This window comes from Falco peregrinus, chromosome 6 (assembly GCF_023634155.1).
Source record: "Falco peregrinus isolate bFalPer1 chromosome 6, bFalPer1.pri, whole genome shotgun sequence".
Taxonomy (NCBI): Eukaryota; Metazoa; Chordata; class Aves; order Falconiformes; family Falconidae; genus Falco; species Falco peregrinus.
The window spans coordinates 56111265-56134915 of NC_073726.1; the positions used below are offsets into that span (position 1 = coordinate 56111265).

Sequence of the window (23651 nt, forward strand, 5' to 3'; positions counted from 1 at the left end):
GTAAGTGAACTCAATGATATCTTAAGAGAGTTTTATTATACAATAAGGAATCATGATGGGAATACCTACAGTGTGGCAAGCTACAAGTCCATGCGTGCTGGCTTAAACCGGCATCTCAAAATGCCACCTTATAATCGTCAGATTTGCTTAATGAAGGACAAAGAGTTTGCTAGTGCAAACATGGTATTTGTGAGCGTGCTGAAGATGCTACGCATGCAGGGAAAGGATGAGACTCACCACCATCCTCCTATAGCTGCTGAGGACTTACGTAAGATTAAACAGTCTGGTGTGCTGGGATTGCACAGTCCACTGGCGCTCGTCAACAAGGTGTGGTTTGATTTGCAGTTGCATTTTGCCAAACGAGGGAGGGAAATTTTAAGAGATCTGGCTCCAGATGCTTTTGTTGTTGAGAAGGACAAGAATGGGCGTCGATATGCTATGTTTAGGTATCCTGGCAAAGGAAAAAATGGAGAAGATCCTCATAAAATGGGTAAAATGTATGATATGCCAGGGGACCCAAACTGTCCTGTTTTATCCCTGGAGCTTTATTTGTCTAAGTTGCCTCCGGAGCCCCCTGCCTTTTACCTGCATCCTTTAAAGCTAACGTCAGAGCAAATGCAAGAACAGCCTGTCTGGTACAAAAGAGAACCGATGGGTGTGAACTACTTAGGTACCATGATGCCCAGGATAAGTGTGGCAGCCAGGCTCTCTCAACGATACACCAATCATTCTCTCCGAACTACCACCATCCAGCTACTGTGTGAAGCAGGACTGGGGCCTAGAGAAATAATGGCAGTGACAGGCCATCGCTCCGAGTCTGCTATTAGACACTACTGGGGAGCTGCAGAAGTACGCTACAGGGCTTGGTCAGATACAATGGAGAATAACACCCCCAATTACCTATATAGCAAGATCCCAAATGAAGTGATAAAAGAATCACTATCTGGTGCCTCCACCTCTTCTATAAACCATGTTGTTCTAGAACAAAGCAAAATTTTATTCCCTAAGAAATCTGTGGTGCCACCTGGCACTAATTGTGTGACTTTAGTCCCTGAGGGACACCCAGCTCTGAATTTCAAAAGCCCTGTCCCGGTGAACCACAGTTCCAAGGTGTTTATCCCCAAGAGCACGGCCAGTGGGAGCCTAACTGCCAGTCCCCTTCAAGGCTGTTGTAATGAACCTGTCTTTATAAAGCGTGTGATAAAACAGGAACCAATGACCTGATGCTTCTGTAATGGAACTGATTTCAAATGAATTGCTAAAATGGAAAAATTAACAGATTTGTTTTTTCACTTGGTCTACTAAGAAAATTTCTTAATGGTCTAGTTCAGCAAGAAGTATCCTGTTCACACTCCTGAAGTGAGCTATGGAACAGAAACTTAAACAGAGTAGGGCTTGGAGTTTGTATGACACTGTGGCAGCTGGGACTCTCCAAGTGGCTGTGCAGAGCTATTTTAAAAAAAATTAAAGAAAGATATTGATTTCCACTTAGCTGAAGAGCTATGCTTTCTTCACTGAGTGCATGGCTTTTATATTTTGTGAAGAGTGTGTTTATTATAACATTCTGTGCCTGCTGGCACTAATGTAGCATCCTACAAATCAAATACTTGATTACTAAAGAGCACGGAGAAAGTAGAAGCTGAATGAAATACGCAGATACACTACAAATACATACATATGCATGAAAACACCTGGAATTGCTTGACTGCTGTCACCCTCTCTGTTCAAATTATTATCGGACCTACCAGAGAATTGTGCCTTTTTTTGTTTGGTTGTTTTTCTCAAACGTTCTTCTAAATTGATTCTTTCTGTGAGCTACAAATTTTTATTGCAGGTCTTTCCTTTTCCTATCTAATATTTCTGGCTAAGATTTTAGTCATTCTGTTCTCCAAAGGCACTAGTTGATACAAATTATATTAAAATTGGGATCTCCAGTTGTGCACAAAATGGGGAAAACGTTCTCAAAAGAGTTGAGGACAGGTTTGTTGCTTAAATGGCAAGTAATTAGAGTTGAAGTGTTGTCTCTGTATGTTCTTAGCTTGTGAGAGGATTTTTTTGTATTTCCTCTCACCTACCCTTTCCATTACATTTCACATTGTCTTTGCAGTATAGTCTTTGTCAGTATAGTATGATTCACAAGCAGCACATCCTGTTCTTCCACACCAAACCCGATCCAAATATTTTGAGCTTTAACTTCTTCAGATTAGTTCCCTGTAGTAAACTGATCCTATCACTACATTTTCCATAGGAGATTTTTACAGATCAGAATTTCTCAGGATAGTGGATGTGAATTTTGTCAGAGAAATGAGGCTGTAGTTTTAAAGGTTCTTTAATGAAAAAAAAAAAAACTAGTTTGTCTGCTATTCTGTGCCATAATTTTTGTCAGATTCTGACAAATCTAGTATCTTCCTGTAAGTAAAAATGGAAAACTGGTCATCAAATCACAAATTATGGTAGGTCCACTTTGGAAGAAGAAAGAGTGTAGTATTTAAACCTGTTTTCCATTATATTAATTACAAAAAAATAAGAATGGCTTTGTCTTTTTGAAATCTGTGTGCATGTGTGTGTACACACATGTCCACACACACAGTTTGTCACACTAAGGACTTCACTGGAAGTGTTCATGTTGCTCAGCAGTGGACAAAATAGAGAAAAATCCCAGCTGAAATAAAAAGTGGATGGTGATAAACTCTTTAATTCTGTGGAGGACTTCCTTGCTGGGAAAGGCTTTCAAATAATGAATGAGATTTATCACTTTGTTATAGTCTGAACAGAGGACTTGATGCCTGAACTTTAGTTTTGATCTTGGCTGATAATGTTTACCTTTGTGGCCTTGGGTAGGTTATTCATACTTACTGCATCAATTTTCCAAAGTGTGAGACGAGCACAGTGTTCCATTTTTTGATGAATCATGTTAACGATTAAAAGGATTTGAAAGTGCTATAATCATCGTACATATTGTGTTTACAGGTTTTTATTTGCTGATATGATGATTGAGGTAGTTGATAGATAGAATTGTTAATATAAAAATTACTTCTGCACAATCCTGTAATTTCTTAGTTGCAGCATTAAATTACAACATTGATGACTACAGGAAGGAAATCATGGATCCAGGATTATCACTTTGTCAAGCCTAGAGTAAATCAAATGGAAATGGTAAAGAAAGTAATTCTTTCTAACAGCTATAAAGAAGAAAAATTGAAAAAAACAAAGGGCAGAAGTTCTCAAAATACAGGAGAACTATGCAGTAACTTATTCTAGGATATTTTAAAGTAATGTAGTTTTCCAAATTTCAGGATTTATAGAATTCAGAATTCAGCCAGACTGGCAAATTTAATTTCTCATTTGAAGAGATTTATTCCAAACTCCACAAAATATTCCCGTCTTCATCTCAGGTGATTGCTTGTTCAGGCATACTGGCATTGAATATTTATCCTGCAGAAACAAGAAAAGTATTTTGCCAGAAGATGATTCTATTTTGTTGCCTCTTGCTGCATATTTGGGACCAGAGCATGCCCTGCTGTGGTCCCAACTGCATCTAGGTGACTTAGTGCAATAGCATATTGCTAATTGTTTCATTCCTTAATGCAAATCTAGTTGGTGATTTAAATGGAAAAAAGGACTCTTTTGGCCAATCTGGGCATGTCCCTGATGCTTTTTAATTATCATTTGGCTTTTAACTTGAATTTCATTCTGTTGGCTCATGATAGGGTATTTTTGGCTTCTCATTTGTTAAATTCTAATTCTATTGGCACCATTTATACAATGTTCTCTTACAACCTTCACCTTCATTTTGAACCTGATACTTCAAAGCTACTGACTGCAGTATTACTACCTAATTATTTTTGTATGGGAGACATTTTTTTTTGAAAATGAGAAAAAAGCATTCCTGGTGTGGGCTGGAAGTGTTACTGCTTCACAGGAGCTGGAGTCAGTGTTCACTAAGCTTTCTGCTAATATCTGATTAATTGTAATCAATAGAACATATTTCTAACCTTCCAGAACCAAAAAATCTTTCTCCTGTTCCCACTCCCACCCAAAGTGTTAAATGACTCTTTCCTACACGTATTTTCTTTCTAGAAGTGCTGAAGCAGGCAAGCAGAATGGGTGTTTTGCTGCTTTTGTAAAGTCAGCTTTGGTTATGTGTACAGTAATATGGGGAGCAGGGGGTCTTTTGCCCTTTTTTTCCTCCTTTTTTTCTTTTTTTTTTTTATTTTTTAAACTGTGAAATAAGATTTCAAGTCAGTCCTGTTCATTGCAGTACACGTTATGCTGTATGAATATTATGAATTCTACCAAAATGGACATGAGTTGGACTCCTTAGTGGCAGTATAAGCAGAGAACTTCAAACAGCAGGATAACTGAGTTTCTGAGTGTGGTTTTGTTTTTTTTTCCTCTTTCCACTATAGGTAAGGCATGTTGGTGAACCAGCAGGTTAAGTTGGTTAAACAGTTAAGACAAACTGTTTGTCTAAACTTCAATTTAGATTTAAGCTGTAAACTTAACACAAACTTGTTAATCATTTAAAATTCACTTCAAAAATCTGAATAAAACAAATACACTTTGAAAGAAATCTATCATCTGTCACTTTTGATTTTTCTGTTTAGATCTTTTCCTAAAATAGTCCATTTCAGTTGGGGAGAAAAAACCCAACCACCAGTACTTAGCCTTAACTAAGTCAACTAAACTAATTTTTTCATTAATCACTACCATACATTGATTAAATTCCATTTCTCTTGATGGAGATTACTCTGAAAACAGTGGGGAATGACTGGAACCTAATATAATACAACCATATGTTTAGCTTGGCATCTAATTTTCATAGTGAAGCTTTGATATTGGTGCTGTAAATCTAGAACTTGTATTTTCTGTGCTTTTTCCTGGTAAGTTTGGAAATCTCTGCTTTTACTTCAAGGAGTACCCTAATTACTTTTTATTTTTATGAAGTTGGCACAGTATCTTATGGTATGTTAATTATTTTTTTTATTCTTTTATTGCTATTTAAGTAATTCATCCCCACCATAAGGTACTGTGATCTACAGTGTGGGAGATCTAGAAGGGTAAATGTTTTATACTATGTGCACCTTCTCTGTGACCCTGAAGAGCTCCATTGTGCACGGTGTCAAGTAACTGAAGGCACTGGAAGATTGCTTTGAAACTTAATGTTGTCTTGGTTTTGTTGTGATTTTAGTCTGGTACATCTCTTGGGTTATCCTGAACTATACAGCTTCTAAATAGTTGTATATTGTTTAGATCAGTATACTCAAAGTTTTCAGTAAGCAGCTTGGACATATGATTTTGCTGTATGACTGCTTCTCCTTTTCCAGCCTTCCTCTGCTTCTTGCTCCAGAAGGAATGGCCACAGGGATGCAGGAGGGGACATCTTACTATGTTTGTGTTAGTCTCTCAACTTCAGCTTTTTTCTGCATACACAGAAATTTAAGGTTTATTATTCAATCCCAGTCATTTTACCAATAGCCATTCCAGTGCCTCGGGTCCTAGAATTGCATTTCTGAAGACATGACAAGGACTTTTAATGTGTTGGGGTAAATATTACTGTTACAGAAGCAAAGGTGTTTTTAATTATATAACAGATCTTTAGAATGGTTTTTAAGTATTTTATTATGAATCCCAGTTATAGATACAGGATCTATATATATATTATATATGATATATAAATATAGCTATGGTATACCGAGAGACTCTATGAAAGCAATTTTTATTACGTTGTGACATAAAATAACTGAACACATTTGAATGGGGTTGGATGTGTTAAAAATGGCTGGCATAAAGTCAATCTGTTCAAGAGTGATTACATTATATTTACTAAAACACCAGGTCAGGTGAATAGTATTTTTTTCCCTGTTCCCCACTCCAGGTGCGCCTTATGCTCTTACAGAGTAAATCTTTTTTCAGTCTAAATTTCATCTGTGCATTTTGCCTTTTCAGCTAATACTAGTTTATTTTTTAAAAAAAAAGTAAATCCACCAGTGTTGTATCCATTTCTCATTTTCTGACATGCCTTGATTTGTTTGGTTGAACTACAGTTTAATTGAAGCTATTTTGCTGACTTGGAAATTCGTCTGGTAAAATGTTAATCAAGTACACTTATAACTCCTATCCCTTTGCTTTGTAATGTGTAATAAACTTTGTGACTGTCTGTTGGGAAACAATGTGAACAAAGTGGGTATGTCAGCCTACAATTTATAAGCAGCTATTAAGTCTATGTTGTTGAAGCATTCTTGATTAATATGTTTCCTTGCATTTCATGGTTTTGTCACTGAAAATAAACATGCATAATTATATATGTAAAATGGGCTACTTGATTTTTGTCTCTGACCCTGGGGTTATGTTTGTGCTGTTTAAAATGTAACTAGCTGTCATCCGTGAGGTGGAACCTTTGCCTGAGACTAATTGTAAATCTAAATTACAAAGATGTTAGCAGGAGGACAGTTTAAAAGATAAATTAAAAAAAAATAATAATAATCTGAAGAATTCCCAACAGGACATCACATAGCTGAATTGGGTAGTTGTTGTAAGGAACAAAATTCAAGTGAATCCATTCTTGTATGACTTCTAAAGTGATTTGGCTGTCCCCGAGAGCTTATCTATGTTACCTAAACCACTTCCAGTTACTATGAGCAGCTTTCTGTAAGTAAATATACTTGTGTTTTGTAGGCTTCAATTTGTCATTTGGAGCAAAAAATTGGAAAGGAATACTAAAACAATCTAACTGATGATGTCATAACACCAGATGTGGATAATAGCTTTTAAAAGCTACATTAAACTAATTAGGAAAGGGATATAAATATATTTGCTGATTAATAAGGTGATCTTCCATCATCCAAGATGGACATCCCACATAATACTGTTGGGAAACTGTCAGTGGGCTTTGGGGAAACAAGGTATATGTCTCACCTTAAGAGTAAAAACCAGTAGATGTACATGTGTGTGCATGCATGTATGTATGTTTATTATATACCCTTTCAGCTGTTTGAGGAAAACCAAAATCACAGCAGTAGATAAATACTTCAGGCATTTTATCATGTTCCTTTATAGCTTTTAGTTGGAATTATGATTGGTGGAGCCTAAACACGAATCTCTTGATAGACTTCTGAATTTATGAATCTTACTAATAGGGGTAGCAGAGCCAATATCTACTCTTTGTACTAAAGTAGTGAGAGGGTATATAATACATAGGGATTACTAAGACTGGTTATTCTTTTTTTTTTCCCCATGCTTGTATTGTTCTTGTTCTGTAGGAAGTGTTGCACAGTACCAGTTAAGGATAAGTGGAACAGAGCAATCTTGTAAATGCAATACGTAAAATGTCTGTTAATAGTGTTTGAGTGTAATACAAGTATGCAATCACACAGTTAGCAAAACATATATTGCAGCCCTGTGAAATTTTGCTTGTGCAAACTATGATCTTGGTAAACCTCTAACTTTATTGCATTAATGTTTTCATTTTTATCATGGTAAGACATGGCAAATACATTTGGTACGTGTTCAAATAAATTTTCATGACAGCTTTTCAAGGCTGGGATAATTATTTCAGTTCTGTGGGAGTTACTGCATTGGAAAAAAAATAACTGTTGAGGAGTGATAAGTCTGACATTAAGGCAGTTAATGACTGGAATATACTCAAAAATGTGTTTAAAAAAAATTTTTCCATAGCTGCTTAGACTGCTTGAAATTTGTAGTTCTGTGTATGGGTGACTAAAAACATAATATGGGCCTTATAATTATGCATACAAACACAATATCACTACCCTCCCCAAACACACCCCATTCCCAGAACATTTTTTTAACATTGCTTTCCATAATTTGAGATCAATTTTGCTATTATATAACGCCTTGGTGCGTCATGTATGATTGTGGTGGTGTGATCCTTCATGGACTGTCTTGTTTTACAACCCCCAGAATTGTTTCTGTTTTGATACTGTAGAAACTGTTAATAATAAAATTGTCTGCACTGTGTCATTGTACCACACATGATCTTCAGAATTTTGATCTTTACTACCCAGGAATTAATTTTTATTTTGCACTGTATTTTTTGTTGCATTTTCCCACACACACTTCATTTGTCACTTCTACATACTGAAATTTGCCTTTTTGAAAAGCAGGTGGCATTACAATGAATAGCATTGCTATCTCTATGTGATGAACTGAACCATGGCGTTATATAATACCAAAACCTTTTTTTTAATTGTATGTATTATATATGAATAGAGAAGAGCATACTCAGAACTTTCTCCAAAATACCGACATACACCTTTTGGTTTTTCATGTTGTAGAATACATGTGCGTGTTGGTGTATGTGTGCTGTTACACAAAATGATGTAACAGGTAACATTTGCTGTTCAGTTTGAGTTTTAGAGATTTCCTTCCCGATTTTGTTCAGTAGTTTGCCGTTGACATGTATATGCTGTGGTGATGTAACTACTGCTTCCTGTGTGAAATTTCAAAATTTTAGTTACAGTGGGAGAGACCTCCTTTTCTCAACATGATGTCTACTGTATGTGCTTTGGCCTTTAAATTCAGTCTCTTTGCTTGTATTTGTTTTCCTCATGGAATTGGACTAGCTTTTTTTCCTCCCATCATCCCCAACCCTTTTTTCTTTCTTTTCAAAATTACAAATTATACATCAACCTAATCGCAGCAGTGCTGATCTGAAAACATTGCTTGATAGCAAAACTAAGATGATATTCTTTCTCTGCTACAGGGTGTTTTACAACAGTGTAAAATGGTCTCAGTGCATGGAAAAACATAAAAAGATAGTAGCTGGTCTCAATCTCCCTACTTTCCCAGAGGCAGACGAGTAAACTGCTTCAGAGTCACTTCAACACCAGAGACAGCTCTTTATTTTATTAAGAGGCTGATTCCTTTCTGGTTTTTCTTTTATTAATTTAATGTTGACTAGTGTGTAGAATAATTGTTAGATACTGAAGTCAGTGACATATGGGACATAATGACAGTCTTCCAAAAGAAGAAAGTTCATTCTTAATTATAAAGCCTTTACATTAGTTTTACTGCAAATCTTCACTGTGACTTCAGATTCAGGTGACACTGTTCACTGTGTTTATGCACTTTTAACAAGTTCCAGGATTTTTATTACCTCTAAGAACTTTTTTCTATTACACTTCTTTTTTAAATTTCTCTAATACCCGTATGGCATTGGTTCTAGAAAGTCACTGTACCATTCTTTTCTTCCTCAAGGGAAAATGTATTATTGCTGATTTTTCCTAGCACTTCTTCCCATAAGTATATCTTACTTGTCAGTGCATCTATTTCTCAGCACTTTCTTTAATTGTTAAAAAGACTTTAGTGGTTGGGATTGGAAGAAAGCAGCTGTTATGTTGTTACAATATGTGCAGTAGAAAATGCATGAAATTCCGAGTATAGGTCATTTTTACCAATCTTTTGTAAAAAGCCCGGAACTGAAGCATAATTACTGTAATATGAATAGAGATTTTATGTACAAAAATCAAACAAAGTCTGTTTCTAGTAGTTTTCATGGTTAAAAAAAATCTGAAAATATTACTGAGAAGAATCAGTACTATATGTCACTTTTCAGCAAAAATGTTGCAACTACTAGAACACGCAGAAATACCAATTTCTAATACTAATTTAAGTGAGAAAAATGCACAAATATGAATAATTGCATCAAACATACTTTTCATTATTTTATCTTCCATATGCACTATAAAGCAGTTTACAGTCTGATTGATTAAGTGGTGTTTAGAAGATGTTATGACTTGGCCTCTGTTTCAGGACTTAGCAGGTTTCACTTCAGATATTTGAAAGGGATGAGGATTTACTTTTTTGGTTTTGCCCCTGTTGTAGGATCTTTTAGTCACTGTTTTCACAAGTTACATGCTTGGCATTAAAGTATGTTTCCTTCACACTTGCCAAGTGAGATGCTTGCCTGGGGCATTTGGCATACAGACAGAGCCCAGGGATAGTTACATATTGGTAAATGTGGTAGGTGCAAACATTACTTTGCAAACTGAAGAAGCTGGGGCAGAGGGCCTGCAGTTTTTCTTCAAGATCTTTCAGGATTTTCTTTAAGAACAAACTTCTCAAAACAGATCAAGATTGTAAATGCAAACCATCTTCTCCTTGGCTGGCTGTTTGAGGAAAAATGTGCAGTGCCGGGTGAGAGTAGCAGAGCAGCATTACAGTACTTACACCATCCTTCCATATGTATGCTGGTGCCCATTTAGCTGTAATTTGCTTTTCCCCTGCTGCCTTTTTTCCTTCCCCTGCTTCCTGTTCCCACATTTGTTTCTGCTCTTAATCATACATTCCATTCTTCTTTCCCCTACTTCAGCTAGTGTTTTGCCTTTCAACACCAAGTTGGAATACATCTTCCAGAGCTGGATCTACATTAGATTTTAGTATGAAATGTCCAGTAACAGCACACATTGTTTTTATGCAGAACATATTAATTACAAATGGAAGTTCACCAACAAGATGAAGAATAAAGATGTGGCTGTATTAAAATTAGGAAGTCAGGAAAAGATGAAGTCTTGTATTTTTCTTGCTTTCTTCCTAAAAAATTTTTGTGTGTGTTTATCTTTAAAAGTGTGATATTTCAGAGCAGTATTTGGTAGGTTTAGGGTTTTTATTCCATTTTAAATATTTTTATTGTTGTTGCATTGTTTTGTGTTAAGGTTGTTACACTGCTGGCTGCTGTGTGAAAGCAGAGAAAGATGTGAAATAAGGCAGCTCAGGTACAGTTGTGGTTAACTAAATGGTTCAGTTCATGATGTTGCTCCTTCCAGGTTGCACAAAGTTACCTCATCAGCTATGGACAAAAGAGGTCCAAAATGGCAGTGTGAATGACAATATTTTGGAGGATTTCTGCTTACTTGGAATTTAAAGGCATATACGTTCAGATATGTGAGCAGTTAAGGAGGATGGAAAAGGGAGTTTGGCAGTTTGTATTTCTTTTAAATCTCAATATAAACTTTCTTCTGTTTGATTACGGGAATTACCTAGATGCTGTTGTAAATAATCAGATTTAAGTGCTACTTCTGCTCTTACTGGACACTGGTGCTCTGGTTCTGAAAAATGATGAAAAGGTGGTTTTGGGGCTTACGGGGTTTTTTTGCAACTGTGATCTTTAAATAGAGATCCCTTTATATTGCTGTGGATATTTTGTGTCTGTTCCAGCTTATATGATATTCTAAGGTGACTGAGTCTTCTGTTTCTCAGACTTGCTAGGCAATATGTGAATGAAATCGCCAGGCATGTTTTGGGTTCTCATTAAATGGTTTTATTTCAGTAGCGTGACTATGCTGATGAAAATGTTACGATTGCATCATCTTGCTCTTCAGCAGAGATCAGCTGAAGCAGGTTCAGGCTGTTGGCTTCCTGTGTTTGGAGAAAGCTGAAAACTGATAGCAGATCAGAATGCCTTGACTTTGCTTTCCTCCGTTACCTGTTTCTGCCCAGATGCTTGCTGAAATCTGATATTAGGAGCTGAAAAACTTGTTCTTATATTTCAATTTTTGACATAAATGTGACTGTTGTTCATACATGACTGAAAGTCCAACGTCAGGCTTCCCTTTGCCTTTACCAGGGCTCAAGTCTTCTTAAGCTGGTTTCTAATTTTGCTCAGAGCAACACATCTGAATCTTCTCTTCTGATGTGTGACATGGCAATCTCCTCCTCAGAATCCCATTACCTTCTGTTTACAAAAGCAATAGCAGTTGTTTCTGTCTGGCCTTTCCTCAAACATAGCTCTGTTGTAAACTGGAGTTTTCACAAGTCCTTTGAAATACTCCTGAATTTCTGAATAACATAGTCATGATACTCAAAAGGAGTGTTTTTATTTTCTTTATGAGTTGGGCACAGGATTTTCTGAAAACCATATATTACTTGCTTTTGGAAGGGATAATTCCAAATGGTTCCATTTGTAGGTCTTAACCATTCAGGTGGTCCAGAAACACCTGGGACTGGGAGATAAAGCTGCTGTCTCAAATCACGGAGATGCTTAATTTCACCATGAGAAAGTAGTATGGACCAGTCTTCTAATACCTGATTCCCAGTTCTTCCTGAATCTTCTTTTCTTTCCTGGATTTCAGATACGTACAAGTACCTGAAAACTATGTGTCAACACCACAGGATATAGCAATGGATACTCCCCCTCCTGTTGAACATAGGTGGATGCTCTGAATAGTCAAAATCCTGACCTTTATGGCAGGCATAATGAGCAGTCTGTTCTGTATGGGGGATACTCTACCTACACCACACACCCCTAGCTAGGAAACACAAGGTGCAGCGTTTTCAGTGTTTCCAGTTCCCTTAAAATTTTCCTGTACTCCTAAATTTCATTCAAGGGAGATGCATGGTTGGTGAACTAGCGGGATCTGGCTGGGTAGGCTGGGGAGTCAGGACTTCAGGGTGTGCTGTGTGTGGAGTACCACATCTTCTTGGACTAGCTGGAGTGTGTGCCCTGGAACCAGGACTGGGGGATGTACCACAGAGCACCACTCAAGACGCTGCCCTACAGATCTGCAACTTCTAGTGTGGGCTGTGGAAAGAACCTCACTACTTACAGATAGTTCCTGTTGAGGAGATTGCTACCAGGGTTGTTTAGTAGAAAACATTGATTAGTGTGGCTAACTACAGGTTGGTCTTCACTCCTGAGAAGTGCAGGTATGAGACCTTGTTGGCTGATTTGATGTATCGTTTCATAGTTGCCTGTTTTAACTCAAGATTTTGGCCTTCCAGGCACACCAAAGTAAAAAAATGCATGCAGTGACACTTGCTGACTTGGAAGTTCAATGAACTTTCTCAACTGGTGTAGTTAAGTAGGGATTCAAAACAGTTAGCTTTCATACAGAGTATTTTTCTAAGGATTTAGATGTCCCTGCAGAGGAAGAATTGAAAGGAAATTATACTCAGATTAATGTATTTTATAGTGGGGATAAATGAATAGCTTAGTGTTTTTTCTTTTTCCAGTTCTTTATAAATCTCCCCCTCCATTTTTCAATCCGCTTTCTGCTGGCAAAGCGCACCATATTTCAAAATACACATTGTTGACTGGGAAGATTATCAAATTGGAATGATATTCCTCTTGACTTCATGCTAATCAAGTAATCATTGATTATTTGATTGGGCCTTTTATCTTAAGCTTCAAGTGGGTAAATCAGCTCATCATACTAAGAAAACTGAAGCTGGAAAGTTTTAAATAGAAATCGCTCAACAGAATTCCATGATTAACAAATCTGAAAGATGTTTCTCTGTATAGCAAAGATAGAGTCCTTATAGAGGTCTCTTCTATTGCCTGTGAACATAAGTAGTTAGATATTTCTTACTGAAATTGTGTATCATGTAGGTTAATAGCAGAATTTCATCAGTGGCAGCATCAGGACTTAAGGCAAGAAGAAATCAGGTTGTAATAATGCATAATGAGGATATCAGTCGTGTCAGGCATTCCACATTCAGTGACTGATAATTTGGAGACAGCTTTTGTTTGCATTTAGTAATCACGTATCTTTTTTTCTTCTCCTCAAAACCTTGCCTGTGTGAGAATTGTCTTTAGGACCTCCTTAAAGGCTTAGTTTTACCCAAATGAAAGGTCATAGAGCAGACAGTCTTAGTGCTTAGGCTTTTTGCATCTGTCCCCATGTGACTGCACAGAGAAACATGTAATCTTCCTAGGTTTTATCATATTGGCATTTGTACAAGGCATGTGGAGCTGGTAACTATTATGCTTTTTTCCATGTTAGTTGTTAAGAGATGTGATAATTAGATTGGCTTTCAACCTTTTATTTGTCCTAAGGAACCTGATTTACTCTAATCCATAAATTGGTAGCAGTTCAGTTCAACAATGAATTATCATCTCTTCTACAAAACCAGAAAAACCCTAATTTTTGCAGGAAGCTTAAGGAACTAGAAGGTGACATAATTCAGGATCTTTTTTCTGGAAAGTACATTTAAAAGCCCAGAAATATATAGGACCTCCCCCAGTATTTTTTCCATCACCTAAAGGAAAATGTTGGTCCCTCCAGTCTGAACAGCCAAGAGACAGCAGTTGATTCAGAAGATGTTTGATGGTACTCTAGGGGTGTTTTATAACATTTAGTCCTCTCAATAGCTTGAACGATCCCTATATCCTCTCTAAAGAGACGGTTACAAACATAGAATAATAGAATGCTAAAACTTATGATGAGGGATGACAATTCTTTGAAGAGCTAGAGAGTTTTTTGATGGCTTTTGATGACACGTTTTAGAAGGACACAGGTCCCAGTGTAGCTTGCTTTCTTCATTACTGTGAAGTCAGTTTCTTTATAGGCACTTAGGCTGAGCTGTCTCAAGATAAGTAATACTGTTGTCCTGGTGACTGTTCTGCCAAAAGGTTGTACTACTATAGAGGAAAGCACAGATTACAACCGGAATGAAATGTTAAGAGTCATGATTGAAAGATACTCTGTAACACCAAATTTTTACTTATTTACCTGTAAAATAACAATATGCTATGGGTCATCAGGTTTTTTTACTCCTTACAAAGCTAAAAGTAGTCTAATATTTGATACCGCAATACAGTCATTTGGTTATTGCCTCGTTTTCAAGTCCTGGGAAATTTGTCTGAAGTTTCCTCCTCCTGCTCATTTCATCGGTTCCTTTCTAATAAGTGTATCAGTTCTGAGACCTGTCCTTCTGAATGTTCAATTTGTACCCCTTTTCCACCTGTGTTCCCCTGGATTTGCTTTTGCAAAATGAAGGAGTTTTGTCTTTCAGAGCGGGAAGGTCACAGGAAGTGATTCAGGAGGTGTCATTGATCTTACACTGGATGAAGAGGATGATGGTTCTTCTCAAGGTAGGTGAAAAATACTTTGCTAGCTGCAGAGGTAATTGAGCTTCAAGTATTACTCATTCTGTGAATGACAGAAAGGAAAAAAATTCTGTTTCAGCTTAGTGTATTTTATTCTTTGGCGTTTCAGTTAACAGGATTGCTGTTAAAGAATTCTTATAGGCATTAAATAAAATTTATTATTAACTTGCTTTTTTACTGTAAAACAGTTTATTTAGATTTTTACCTTTCCCTTAATGTAGGCATTGTCGCTGTCTATGCGTAAATCTGTTAGGCTTGGGAAATAACTGGAAACATTTGAATTCTTTATTATATTTTGGAAAGTTCTTCTAGATGTATTTCACTTTTCTGTTTACTGATTAATTAAAGACCTTTTAATTTTACAGATGGTATTCAGGCAAGAGATTACTACAGCTTCTGATCCTTTGTTTAACTAAAAAAACCTTGTGTGCAAGCGTTTAAATACCAAATGCTGATCTGTTCTTTGCTTTAGGACTGTATGCCAAGATGAAATATAGTTGTGCTCTTGCATCCTTTGGCAGTTCAGATGCACTTCATCTTTTAAAAGAATACTTTTTTTTTATACATCTTGTGTAAATGTGGGCAGGTCTTATTATAATTAGCATTGGTTTAACGAAGAATTACAGTATTTCAGAGAAGTAATGAGCCTGTACTTAAGACCATGTATTGCGCTGTCATCTTAACTGAAAATTTTATATTTCTTCTATTAAGAGATAAAATTTTAGTTCTGCATGGTTTCTAAATGCATGCCCCTGTGCTGCATTCTGAAGTCCAGTCACCAAGAAGTTTCATTCCTCTATAGAACCTCAGTAGCGCTCTCTAGCTAGTGCATTCATGTTCTACACATACATTTTTAATAGCTTCACTTGTTCTGCATTTGTATTACACAAATGTAGAAAAATCGTATTGGCATGTTGTAGCAGTTCTTTCAGTGAAGAAGAAATGTAATATTACCAGCAAAAGTAGGGGCTGCATGTGGTATACATGTATTAGAGACGCATGATGCAATTCAGGTAGCTGACAGTCCTGTTCTTTTGCCAGTAGAGGTTGTATGGTGGACACTGGATTGATCATGAGACAACAGCGTGTTCTCATTTAAATTTAAGTTTGTATTCCCCCCACATTGATGCTAGTGGGACCACAGATGAAATACAGTGTCCAATTTTGGTTTCCCCTTCCTTGAATTCAGAACAATTGTGGTAGCACTGGGGAGGGCCCAATAGGTGGTGTCAGGGTGTTTGGGGCCTGGAGTACATGACCTGTGAGAAGACATCAACAGACCATGGCATGTTGGGCAAAGAGTAAACTGAGAGACAGTGGAATAACAGCCTACAACTGCTTGGAGGATAGTTATAAAGATGATGGAGCAGCAGTGCCAGATGATGTATCGAGGGGCAGTGGCCGTGAATGACAAGTTCAGGAGGTTCAAGTTGAACTTGAGGGGAAAGCAAATCACAGTAGGAAGGTAGTGGAGCACAGAGGGATGGTAGAAACTCCTCTTTTGAATATTTTTAAGATTCAGCTGTGCAAAACTAGAACTCATTTGAATTAGAGTTGGTGACAGTCCAGCTGCAACAAGAGGTTGGATTACATGACCACCAAAGATCCTTTTAAGCCAGGATTTTGATGGTCTGCGAATTTTTTAGCTGAGTGTCAGAATAACATAGGGAATCAAGATTTTACAGCTGTCATCTCTTCTGAGGGTTAGTTCTTAAAAAGATGGCTGCACTTGGACTGTAGAAATTTGTCACGTAAGGTTAAACTCCCCAGTACTACTAAATATTCTGTAAAAGACACCCACAGATCTAAATGGATTTATATGTTCTAAAGTAGTATGTCACAGTATTGTAATGTATTTCAGATAATCCTTTTCTGTCAAAAATAACATTTTCCAGAGAGATTTTTCCTCCATGATAGTATAAAGTATGTCTTCACCTCACAATGACCATAAAAGATCAACACCTCGGTTGCATGGGCAACTATAAGAATGCTCCTCTAGATAGAAGTGCTAGCAGCCACGGCAGAGTTGTAGCTGCATTACAGTGTGGTAACTTAATTCTTTCTCTTGCCTTTTTTTCAGGGGCTTGAGCCAGTATCTTAACAGTTTTCTCCTGTGGGATATTCTGAGATTCTTTCTCCTTAGTTGTCGTGTTTTAGAAAATTGTCCTTTCATTAGGAGGAAGGTTAGTGGGGTACTTTCAGGCTGGGTTAGTTCCTCTGTGTCTTTTCACCGCAAAGCAGAAGTGAGACTCTAATAGTCTGCAGCCTTGCAGATTAGTTTGTGTGAGTTGTCAGTACCTTTCATATAAGCTGTATAGACTAAAAACCCCAATAAAAGTTTGAATTTCACCATGCAGTAAAAACACCTCTAGGATTTTTCAGCAAGTTTCTTGGGAAATAATTCATGTTCTGATAATAACATTCAGGTTAAAAAGAGGAAGAGTGCACTTCTGACAGTTCTTGCATAATCATGTGCATGTTTATACCTTTTGCCAAATATTTTTTTCACTGCACTTTGTTTACAGCAATTGTGGAGCAAGTTTTACTTTGTTCTGGATTTACTGGCACAACCTCAGAATAGAAAGTACCTCCAGCGTTATGGTGTTATGCTGGAATACCAGTTCAGTACTAATTCAAATAGAAGGGTAACACTTCTATGGTGTTCTTGGGAGCATCAGATCCTGATTATTTTGCTTAAAGCACTGTCACCCACATACTAAGTAAACCTAGTTCTGGTACTTACAAAAGGTGTTTAAATAGATGTTAATATCTGAAGAGATGTCTGTTATGTGCTTCCTTTTAATTGTCTTCTGGTACAACTAGGAAACAAAAGTCACGCTGTTTTGGTAGTATGCAACTACGATGTGTTTCTGGTTGAAATCACTAAAGATTCAGGTTGAGAGTAAATATTAACACTGTGGTAGATTTTTAACCTTGTTCATTTAATTACGCTCCGTCCCTTCCTTTTTCCAATGAAGTTCCTATTTGGATCAATAATTAGTATCTGTAATACTGTATACCAAAGTATGCATAGAGGGCAAATTAGACTTAATCTTTAGGTTAAGAATAATGGAATTTTTAGGTGTTTTGTTTTTGTGAGCTTATTAAACTGAAATCACAGTTTCTGTATTGGATCATGGAAGAGCAGACCTGTATAGACTGTCATCAAGCCTAGTCTTCAGTCATGGTAGAAGACAAAACCCTGTGCGTTATTTTTGAGAGCTAATCATGTTGGGGGAGAAGGGGGCACAGACGGTATTTGTTTAGTTGTTTTTCAAGGTGGATTTTTTGTTTGTTTTTTAGTGTCACAGTGACTAGGACCTCTAATCATGTGTTTGAGCCCGCAGTACTCATACAAAACAGTGTACCTGTCCTTCAACAGCTGTTGGTTTGGCATTTTGAAACTCTTAAACACAGAAACACCAACTTCCAAGCCCTTTTTTACAGCGCTTCATTCAAATAGTGCTTCATGTAGTGGGGAAAAAAAGTATTACTGTCACATTGTGGAAACACCCATTACAACCTAGATGTGAGTTTTCTTTCTTTATCAGACAAGCAACGCACAGATGTACCATAATTAACAACATATGCAGGTTTTCCTGATGATCTTCACTGCCCCACACATGATTTCCTAAATTAATAGTAGAAGTTCTTATCAATTCCTAAACGGCTGATGTTGCACTCTCTACTATCATATTCTTTTTTATAGCTCTCAAGTCTTAGCTTTGTTCCTGTGTGATACTTTGATGCACCTCCATACTGGTGGCATCTTCCAGTTTAGTACACTGGCAACTGAGTTCAGTGCACACCTTCTGACATGGCAAAAATTATGAATGAAAATGTTGTGTAACAATTGTGAAACAGTGGTGTTAATTTCTGTTCAGAACAGATGATGTCATCCTTTTATCAGAGTAATCTACTTTCCTGTTTACAAGTACCTTGTACAGTCCCCTTGCTGTCCTTGTTATTAAATACTTGTGTAGCACACTGCATCAAATTATTTCATAAAAATGCTAAAACAACTAATAGATTTAGCTGATGCCTATCCCTAGTCTAAAGTGGATTTGTAATCCAAGAAAGATACACAAGTGTACTCTTCAAAAACAGCCATGTTCCACATATTTTATCTTTTTTAGAAAAAATATTAAATACATACAGTATCGTTATTTTATAAGATGTCTTGTCCGATTAACAAATCTGTAGTTTTCTGTATCATTTTTTGTCTTAAACTTGATCATGTATATGGTATGTTTGCTGTTCTGTAATCCCATTATACCACTTCTGAATTAGTATGCTGATTAAAACTCCTTCCTGGTATAACTGCAGTGTTGTAGGCCCATTTTCTGGCATGGAAATTAGCCCCTCTTTTTTTCTATTTTCTGTATTAGATTTGGAGTTTTGCTTATAACTCCAGTAGTAATTATTTCCATTTTATGCTCATTTCTGTAAGTCAGATTGTCCTGTCTCCTCCAGGTCCAGATCTTCAATGAGTGTGATGCTATGTTCATTTAGCTTTGGACCTGTTCCTGTATTACTTTTATTACTTAGTCCTGTGCTTACTGTGCACCTAGTCTTCCTGTTTTCCTTGCTGATTTGTTACTTACATAGCTAAATTAGCCTTTGCTATTTGTTTCCATTTATTTAGTGAAGCCTATTTGGTTATCTTTCACCATTTCTTGCAGCTGGTGCAATCCTGACCTAGTTTTCAGCAACTGGAATCTCAGCCAGGCTTTTGATTTCTCAGGGACAAATGAACTTGCTTCTATGTGACACTAAAAACAAAACCATAAAAGCTCTCACATTTGTCCAGACTGTCATTTTTTTTACTTGAACTACATTTTTACAGCAGTAGTGTATCTGGGTTTTTACCAGTTGGATCATGAGCACACCTTCTCTAGGTCATGGCTAAGAATGCATTTGCATCATTTACGTTATCCAATAGCAGCTGAAATGTGCATCAGTCTGTAAATATTCAAAGTAAACAGGTGTATGCACCTCTGTAGGAATCTCTTCAGAGACAAGTGATTTGTTGGAAAACGGAAAAGTCTCATACTCGTACAACATAAAGGAAGCTTGAACTTATCACAAGACCTGTTAGTTGATGGAAGAGCAGAAAACATCTCACCTTCTGTTTTCAAAATGAGCATCCCTTTACTGCTCCTTTTATAGACTTTAAAAAAAGAAAGGAAAGAAAGTTATGTTTAAGAAGTTTCTCCACCCTAGGTATCCTGTAGCAGAGTCTTGGGTAGAATCGCAATTAATTTATTCAGTTCAGCAGTGTGATGGAGCTCAAGCTGGGTGCCTCTGGAGATGGACCCCAAAGAAAGAAATCCCTGGGTAATTGTACCCTTACAATCTAAGTTTTCCCACCCCTCACATGACAGTTCGGTCCAGTAATAAAATTAGTGTCTGGGATCTCCTTGGTCTTCATTGGGTCTCGTCATTGTCTCTAGGCAGGCCATTTCTTCTCTTATCTCTGAGGTTGCAGCTTCTGCTAGCAGCATGAGTGGCCTTCCTTGCTTCCATATCTCTCACTGTGAACCAGCTCTGAGGCCTCCTTTTACTTAAGCAGGCAAAAGTTTCAGCCTGTCTAGGTGAAGGTTTGCAGCTTGCAGCCTAAGGCTTCAGCAAATTTAGCTTCTAATGCTAAGCCATTAACTCCAGCCGGTTTCAGTCCAGCATTACTTAACAGTTTTTATCAAATTACATCAGTGAAGTATCTCAGCTATTCAGTCTACAGAAAGACAATATGGTCTGCAGTTTATATTGTATTTTATTTCTGAGGTCTTTAATTGTACTTAATTTATCATATAGCAGTTCATGAAGGATACTGCTACTTCAGGATATTATTAGCTGGTGTTAAAGACAGCTCAGTGAGACCATCAAAATAGTCTCCACCTGCTAAAAAACCCAACACTTTGAGCTACGCTGCCATTACCCCTGTTCTTAGTGCTTTGAAATCTAGTGTATGTAACAGTTTCTAAATGCGTTCTTCAATATAGTGTTGGTATGTTTTCTCAAGAGTAAAATACATATTAACATCTTTGTTACATTTTGTGTTCTTTTACTAAATCAGTAGCTGCTCCATGGACAATTTTATTAGGGCAAATCTTTTTTTGAATGAGTGCCCTTAAAAACTACTCTTATCTTGTGTTTTTTAGTTTTTGGTGGTGCCTCCTCTGCCTGCTACTATTCTAATCTAGCTGAAATATCCGGGAAAGAGCGTCTCAATTCTTCTTTACTCAACTTGTGCACAGGCTTTATTACATACAGACTTGCACTTGAATGTTTTATGTTGTCACAAACAAACTAAAGCCGGAGGAGAATACTGCCATAGTAAACTACAGATACAGACGCTATTTGTTACTTCTCACAAGTCAGTAAGTCATGTTGAGGAGGGTGTCAGTGTAAGAAAACAAGTTCTTAAAGTTTTCAAATAGTAAGCGATTCCCCTTTTTTAAGAAAATAGCAGGAAAATTCAAAACAGCAACAAACAGTTTGAACAAAGTAAAGAGTCACCAAATAAGAAAAGGGTGTAAGTATCAACAGTGGTAGACAAGATATATTTATGCAGCTCTGTCACAAATTGAGTACAGCAGTGTTTAGGCCTTTTTAAGGTTTTAGCCTGTTCTTTTTTTTTTTTTTTTAATAGAAACTTGTAAAGACTTTGGCATAGTGTTCCATTAAATTCAGGTTTCCAAATTTTGCTGAAATATGCAGAATTCATTATGATAGAATGAAATGTTACGGAGTATAGAGAGGGTAGATTGAGATGATGAAAGTGAGGGGAACTGAATGGATTTTCTACAGTTTTGTTTGCGGAATGAAAAGATCAAAGAAATCTCATGCTAGGAGATATTCTTTGCCACTCTTGTTAATGACGGGGAAATATTATTTAAAAACTCTGTGCTGTTCTAATTTCTGTTTGCAATTGTCTATAACTTTATTTTGTTTTAAAGCAGATAGCAAGAAGCAGAACCAGACACCTGTTACAGGCTTGAGCATATCTACCCAACCCTTGGCTCAACCTTTGCAGCCAAACCCTGTGCAGCAGCCAGGTGTGCCAACAAGTGGACCTTCCCAGACCACCATACATGTATTATCCACAGGTAACTCCATTTTACATCATAATGTGAATGCAGTGACTGCTTTTTCTTTCTTAAACTAGACTCTCGTGTGTTCTACATTGTGGTAATCTTTTCAGGTGAATATTTAGAACGTTTGAGTCACTTTTTAATCTTCTGCTCCAGTCAGTTTCCCTTTTTTTTTTTTTCCTCTTAACTGGTAAATTATAAGGAAAAGATAGTCCTGTTGGTTTGGAAAGAATTCAGGATCAAATTAATTTCATGGAGAGGAAGAAATCCTACTAAGGATGGTCATGGAAATTATTAAATATACTGTTAGTGAAGAAACCTGTAGCAGTTGCATTATTTAAGTAATAGGGGGAAAAAAAATTAGCAACATCACTCCTAGCTCGGTCCACCTGCACTTGGCAATTAATCTTTTTGGCAGAGTGAATGGCAAGGCTGACACTGCAGTTCCATCCCTAGTTAAATGTTATTTTGTCTGTGGTGTGACTTCCCCCCCCTTTCCTTTCTAACATTTTTTTTTCTTTATTTTACTCTCTTCTTCTGTAGATGATTGCTGAAGATTAGTTGGCATTGGAATTGTCTTATGACTGATCTGTTTGATAGACTCTTTTGTGGCAGGTTTTATATTCTCCACAGCTGTTGCTTACGTTCAGAAACTTTTTTTTCCTTTCTTTCTTCTTTTTTTTTTTTTTCTTCCCCCAGGGGTGTGTATTACATTTATTTGTTCTGTTTGGAATTTGTATATTTATAGGCATTGTTATTTCTGGTGAAAATTACTGTTTGGTTAGGCTGGGTTTTTTGTGTTATCAAAAGCAGATAGAATTTCACAGAGACAGTTTTCCAAAGGAGGTATGTACTCTGGAATAGGCATATGAGCTTAATGTCATGGAATTCCATTCTAGGTTGTGGTCTGTCTGTCTTTTTCCAGCTGTGACAACAGTGAATGTAACTCATCGACCAGTGACTCAAACTGCTACAAAACTTCCTATACCAAGAGCCACTGCTAACCATCAGGTGGTCTATACCACTCTTCCTGCACCACCAGCTCAGAATCCTGTAAGAGGAGCCATCATGCCAAGTCCAGGTTTAAGGCCAGTCAACCCACAAACTGGAGGTAGAGTTGCTTTCTTCATGTACATTTTAGTACAACACAGCTTGATATGATCTACGTGATGGATGTGTGATTTGCTTTTCTGTTTTGGGTTTGTTGGTTGGTTTGTTTTTTTTTACAATGCTCATGCAAATTATAGAAGTTAGGGTTTTTTTCCAGCTTACAGATTTGGGAAAATCTTAGGCTTTTAAGTAATCATTCCCCCTGCAGCCATGTGGATGAGGAAAAAGTGGATTTAAGTCATTTCAGGCACTAGCTCTGCCAATTAAGTATCTCTGGATGATACGTCCAATACTTTACAAGGCAGCAGAAAGTAGTATGATCGGATGATGAGCACCACTGTTTTGTAGAAAGGTAGTTAGAGACCATTTTGTTACTGTGGAGTAAGATTAAAACACCTAAGCACGTAATAAGTCATGATTGATTTCCTATCTAAAAGTTACATTTGTATCAGGCATCCTAATGTAATTCCTTAACAATTTCTTTTGTCCTGTGCCCAGCAAATCGTATTTTCTCTAGGCCTGGACAGATGAAATTTCTCACCAAATGTATCAGAAATTGATGCATGCTTGAGTTTCCTTGATTAGAGATGTCAGCAAGT

General features: G+C 37.0%; 2 protein-coding genes across 11 annotated transcripts in view; both read left to right on the plus strand.

Moving 5' to 3' along the window:
• Positions 1 to 23651, plus strand: part of ATF7IP (activating transcription factor 7 interacting protein) — a 114034-nt gene that overhangs the window by 84485 nt on the left and 5898 nt on the right. For 8 of the 10 annotated variants that reach the window (XM_055807770.1, XM_055807766.1, XM_055807769.1 and 5 more), the window contains 3 exons: positions 14755 to 14833; positions 21808 to 21957; positions 22868 to 23053. In XM_055807770.1, the coding sequence (XP_055663745.1) occupies positions 14755 to 14833; positions 21808 to 21957; positions 22868 to 23053 (415 nt within the window). The remainder of the gene's footprint in view (positions 1 to 14754; positions 14834 to 21807; positions 21958 to 22867; positions 23054 to 23651) is intronic. The other 2 variants (XM_055807768.1, XM_027786699.2) reach the window with 1 other exon arrangement.
• Positions 7 to 8866, plus strand: LOC129784725 (uncharacterized). The gene has a single exon (XM_055807773.1). The coding sequence runs from the start codon at positions 91 to 93 to the stop codon at positions 1222 to 1224; it is 1134 nt and encodes a 377-aa protein (XP_055663748.1). The 5' UTR covers positions 7 to 90; the 3' UTR covers positions 1225 to 8866.

Excerpts from the sequence above, each read along its gene's own strand:
- LOC129784725 (XM_055807773.1), top strand. The coding sequence starts at position 91 with ATGCGTGCTGGCTTAAACCGGCATCTCAAAATGCCACCTTATAATCGT.